Source organism: Xiphophorus hellerii, chromosome 18, assembly GCF_003331165.1.
Source record: "Xiphophorus hellerii strain 12219 chromosome 18, Xiphophorus_hellerii-4.1, whole genome shotgun sequence".
In the NCBI taxonomy this organism is placed as follows: Eukaryota; Metazoa; Chordata; class Actinopteri; order Cyprinodontiformes; family Poeciliidae; genus Xiphophorus; species Xiphophorus hellerii.
The window spans coordinates 10,013,755-10,019,754 of record NC_045689.1 but is presented as its reverse complement, the minus strand read 5'-3'; the positions used below and the strand labels follow the sequence as shown (position 1 = coordinate 10,019,754).

Here is a 6,000-nt window from a genome sequence, read left to right as displayed (position 1 = left end):
TTTCTTTCAGATGCACAATACATTTGACTCATTGGCTGTTTGTTTTCTCTCTGTTTGGATGCACTTAGTTTTTTATCCATGTTATTCTGTTTTGACTAACACAGCCAGATTTTAACGTGTGCTCAGGGGCTTATTATATTTTCATTGACTGTGACTGGTGGAGGCGGGAAAAGAATCCAGGCGCAAATCACAGAGCGCTACGTCGCTCCGCAGACAGCATTGGAGCAAAATCAGCCGAGGAAGGGCTGGGCTTACGGGCTCGCAAACCTGAACCTGGGTTGCGCCTTTTGAAATCAGTCTACAATAATTTCCAGCGGAGGAAACAAGAAGGTGTCTTTGCGCTTTCAACTCGAAGTGCATCCTGCGCTTCTGCAAATAACACTTTCTGCGCAAAGAGGTCTGGCGTTTCTGCTCGTCGGGCTGGAGTTAATTTGCGTTGGTGTGCGCAATGATGGCCACTTACCAAAGTCCGGAGGAGGACCAGATAGCCTTATTGATCCATGACACGAACACGAGCAAGGAGAAGGAGCGACCCAAAGAGGAGCCGGACCAGGAAAAAGCCGCAGAAAAGCCCGATCCGTCCCAGAAACCGCCATACTCCTACGTCGCTCTCATCGCCATGGCCATCCGGGAGAGCTCAGAGAAGCGCCTCACTTTGTCCGGTATTTATCAATATATCATCAGCAAGTTCCCATTCTACGAGAAGAACAAGAAAGGCTGGCAAAACAGCATCAGGCACAACCTGAGTCTCAACGAATGCTTCATCAAGGTTCCGCGGGAGGGCGGCGGCGAGAGGAAGGGGAACTATTGGACCCTGGACCCGGCCTGTGAGGACATGTTCGAGAAGGGGAACTACAGGAGACGGCGCAGGATGAAGCGGCCTTTCAGACCCCCGCCAGCCCACTTCCAGCCGGGGAAGGCCTTGTTCGGAGGGGACGGCTACGGCTACCTGACCCCACCCAAGTACCTGCAGTCCAGTTTCATGAACAACTCCTGGTCGTTAGGCCAGCCGCCCACCCCGATGCCCTACACGTCCTGTCAGATGGCCGGTGGCAACGTGAGTCCGGTGAACGTGAAGGGACTGACGGCCCCCTCGTCCTACAACCCCTACTCCCGGGTCCAGAGCATGGCGCTGCCCAGCATGGTAAACTCTTACAACGGCATGAGCCACCACCATCACCCCCACCACGCGCAGCAGCTGAGCCCGGCCACCGCAGCACCTCCTCCGGTCTCCTCCAGCAACGGAGCCGGCCTGCAGTTCGCCTGCTCCCGCCAGCCCGCGGAGCTCTCCATGATGCACTGCTCTTACTGGGAACACGAGACCAAACACTCGGCGTTACACACGAGGATTGATATTTAAACTCCACCCGCTGGGACTGTTCTCTGTACAAATGAAGACTCTAAGAGTTGATTCCTGTGATTTCAAAAACAGAACCAGCAGTATTCTTTAAAGAGACCGTTCTGATGAGCTGTTTGGGTCCAGCTGATGGGGAAAGCCGATGGAGAAACGCTAGCTCTAACTGAGGGGGAGCGTTTCACAAAATGGAAGAGATCAGCGCACATCAGGTAGCATGATCTTCGGACTGATGGCCATAACTCTGTTCTGGTCACTGTGACATGAAAAACAAGGCTTTTGTTGCGGACATGCCGACACAACTCCAGCCGCAGCTGTTCGGTGTGCGTAAAAAGTTCTTAAACTTTTACGCACGGCTTCTCTCAGAGTTCCCTGACGAGAAGAGGGTATAAGATGCCCCTTTTAAACCGGTGCTTGAATCTGTAATTAGACCGGGATTGGTTCTGACTTAAATTAATCTGCACAGAGCGAGGCCTGCACGGACTTAGTCGGAAGCGATTATTTTCAGAAGGTCTTGGTAAAATATTCATCAGACATTAAAAAAATAAAAGAAGAAAAACAATTCAGGGCTTTTCAAATTACTTCATTATTATGTTTTTGTAAAGATGTAAATTCTAGTATGACGCCAGTCGGTGTCAGGTTTTTGTTAATCTTTTTAATTATTGTAGCTTTTTTTAAATAAATGTGATTAGCTATGTCTCATCCATGTCGGGGCCATGTTACATCTTAATTAGCACTTTGCCCTGTTTTTTTCTAGGTTTGTCAATTTCTTAATAAACTTGTATTTCTTAAAATAATACAGCGGTGGTGAAGAATTCTGTTCTGTGCTTTGTAAGCTGTGTGGACGGAATCCACGGAATATGTTTGGCAGCTCTTTTTTTTTTACGAAAGAAAATAGTAATCTTAGCGGCGCATGGATATGAAAATAAATAAGAGTAAATTAAGTGACTCATTTTTAAAATAAGAATGTGGTTTACATGCTTTATTGGTTATATAATGACCTCGTTAAATTTAAATACGTTTATTAGCCCAATAATAATAGCAATACAAATAATATATATTATTATGATGATTTTACAATTTCTGTCAAAAATTGTGATTTTCCTTCTACATGAACTTCCAAAATATAGTTTTTGTCTATCTTATTTATGGTGTAATAGCTGTACGGGAATATAACTTTTAAAAAATTCACTTTATGAAAGATAGCGTAAGTGATATGGACATCGCTATGCAATATATTTACCGTAATTTCCCTGGCGCAACATGAGACAAGAAACAAATGAAATATATGCCGGATAATTGGGATTATGGACATTTGAAAGGGAAAACATACTTTATCGACCCTTCTCATAAAAAAATATGAACAGTAACATTACTACTTATACTAACAACAACAATAATGATAAAAAAAAATAATGTCATTACTCGCCAGTCTAAGTTGCTAAATGAAAATGTCCCAGTCATTATACGAAAAGGTCAATTTAATAGGAAAAGTTCAGAAAAAGTATAATTACAATAATATCATGACTTCAAAATGTCACGGATGCAAACATAAAAAGCAGTCAATGTCATAGATAAACATTCAATTTCATAGATAAAGTAAATATATTTTTTAATGATAATATATTATTATAAAACATTTATTATAATATGTCTCTAAGGTTTCCCTGAACAGGTCTGGTTTTCGCGGGTTGCCTTTTGATGAGGCACAATCTGGTAAGAAAAAATCGTCATGGGCCGAAGTCCTCTCTCTTTCGTTTACCAATAATTATTGTGGCCTCACTGGGGAATCGTCACCCATTTTAATCATGTTTCCACATCAATTTACAGTTATTCTGGACGATAAAATGCGCGTCAGTGCATCCTCACACCTCAAATCCCCGCTAATTTAGCTCTGGGATAACCTTTGCGACAGGACTCGACGGGCGCCAGGAGATGTATCCGCGCTTTCACCTCCATCCAACCCTTCTTCTCCACAGCAGCTGTCAAACACAAGCTCTTCATCCTGCATCGAAACAAAACACATACACACCCACAAAACAGAACGGGCTTTGTTCTGCCGAGAGCATCAGCGGCTCGCGTTTACATGTCACAGATCATATAAAACCAGAGGTTGATTAACGCGGGGCGGATGGTTTGTTATTCTGTCTGTTATTCTGTCTCTCCTGCCTGTTAGTAAGAGAAAACAATACTGAGAGCTTTAATGCCTGTTTAAAATTGATCTGGAGGTTAATCTGAGCTAAAGCAGGCAGCAGAAAGAAGCAGTTCAGCCTCTGACTCAATGCATTGGTTTTGGAAAGTGAAACTTCTTTCTTAAATAATTCAAAAATAAATAAATAAGTAAACATGAGAGATTTGTGGTACATTGGTGAGTATTAACTTGTTAGGTGTAATAAAACTCAAATTATCTCTAACATTTTTACAGCGGCTTCGTGATCTCGGCACAAAAAAAAATCACCTTAAACGTCTGAACTTCTGTTGAGCTTTCCACTGATCATTAACTTTAACCAAGAGTCGCTCAGAAATCCACTAAACCCACTTCGGATATTAAATCACATAGATGATATGTAATGATCTTAATTATATAATAAGATGTGATTTCTTAATTTTATTTTATTTAAATTTTGGGGGGGCAGGATTAGGGTGAGCTCTGTCAGTTTCGAAAACATTTCACTGCAAAAGCACACGTGATCAGAGACGAGCTTTATTTCTATTTCTTATTTTAAAAAGAGAGAGAGAGATTGAAGCGTCATCACGCAGAGGTTTGACTGACAGCCTCCGCGCCAGGCGGAGGAACAGCGACGTTTTTTCATCCTTCTGCGCGCACAGAGAGGAGCGTGGAAGCGAGCCTGTGTACGTCCCCGGCTTCCTCACATTAATGTTTTGTAAACAACAAAGAGATAAGGGTGCGTTTGAAAGGCGAGAGGATTCCAAACAAGCTCCCAAAAAAAAACAAAAAAAACAAAAAATTTAAAAACTACTAAGAAAAGTTTCTTATGAGAAATAATATTTCGACGACTGTAACATTTGCTCAAAGGCAAAAGAGATGCAAAACGTTTCCTTTTCTTCATATTTCATTTATAGTCAGATGTCGGTCTGCTTTATTTATTATTATTATTATTATTATTATTATTATTATTATTATTATAGGTTTTTGCAGAAACGTCGAAAGGTGACGCACCACTATAGATGATAACACTACTCTTTCTGTGAAGCTTTCTGAGACGAAATATGTTTGCGCAAGCGCGCTGGAGAACGGATGGGCTTCATGCAGCAGGTGAGCGAATCCGCAGAGAGCCCCCCAGTTCATCCAGGCAACAGGGAACAATGGGCCTGCATGACTTACGGTGAGACAAACAAGGCCAGTAAAGGTTCATGGTGGAAGAAGCCAAGTTCCTCTTTTAGGGCTGATACTCTAGTGCTCCGATCCCATAAGTAATATTCACTTTCTGCTTTTCCAGAATATCTAAGAGAAGCTTCGTATCAAAAGTTGTTGAATTAAAATGTGATAACTCCGAAAGAATTATACTGACATATTGGGTTAACATTTAAAGTTTAGAAAAGTTCAAAAAGAAACATACATTCTCTGATTTTTTGTTGTTGTTTTGTTTTGTTTTTTTTTTCTTTGCAGGGCATTAAGAAATGTGTAGGTCGGATGGAATGCCTGTGAATAAATATATCAATACAGTAATAGAAAAAGAGTTGAGTTTGAGGGAGTTAAAGGAATAGTGTAAATGTTCTAAAGCTGGTTGATGCTATAGCAACATGTAGCCTGTCAATCAATCTGCTAAGATTCACATCATTGGTTCAGTAAGAGTGGAATAAATTGTTTGGCTTTTGTGTTGCTTTTGCAAATACACAGAAGATTTGTTAGATTTGCAGATCTTCCAGCTGTTTGAAAAGTGGAGCAGATTCCTCACATTCAGCTAATCAGGTGGATGGTTGCAGAACGTTCTTTTGAAATTACAGTTGTTTATCAATTTAAGTTTGCAGCTTTAAGAGCTTAGTTTAGCAACGTTGATACTAACAACATTTGTTACCAAAACATTTGTTACCAGTGAAGGGTCCATCTCTGCTGGTTGTCAGGGCTTCAGTATTTGGGTGGATCGATTTAAACAGTTTCAGTAAGGTTTATTTTTTATTTTTTAATAATCTCAAACTATTTTAACATGGAGGACCAACAAGATGACTTCATGAAAAAGAGACGACCCTCCACATTGTTTGAACTGGTTTTTGCACATTAAAACTGGCTCCTAATTATTCAGCTGTTTTGGTATTGATTGAATGAAGTGATTTTTTCTTAAGAAATAGTAACTATATGTTGTTATTATGAACTGATGATTGCACAGATATTTTGGAGGCTACGTCCACTAGATCAGGGGAGTCAAACAAATGTTCATTTTGACCAGGTGAAGATCATGAATGTTCTCTGAATGTAGCGATAAAACCATCAATAAACTGTTAGAATATTAGTAGAACCGACAGTAGTTTTTTCTGTATTGGAAAAGTATTTCTTAAAATTATTAATATTGAACATATTCTCACATATAATTGGCTGTAGACAGATAAAAACATATTTGAATTGAATCGATAAATTAAGTTTTAAGTATATAACAGTTATCTTGAAGTTTTTGGGAGTTTTTTTT

The 6,000-nt window shown here is 40.4% G+C and overlaps 1 protein-coding gene across 1 annotated transcript; it reads left to right on the top strand.

Annotated features, from left to right (window-relative positions):
* The first annotated feature begins 282 nt into the window (after positions 1-282).
* foxl2a (forkhead box L2a) lies at positions 283-2,153 on the top strand. Its single transcript, XM_032590332.1, has one exon. It carries the CDS (start codon positions 449-451, stop codon positions 1,358-1,360), a length of 912 nt encoding a protein of 303 aa, XP_032446223.1. The 5' UTR covers positions 283-448; the 3' UTR covers positions 1,361-2,153.
* Positions 2,154-6,000: the final 3,847 nt, after the last annotated feature.

Bases quoted from the DNA above. Each gene is read 5' to 3' on its own strand.
- foxl2a (XM_032590332.1), top strand. From the start codon at position 449: ATGATGGCCACTTACCAAAGTCCGGAGGAGGACCAGATAGCCTTATTG.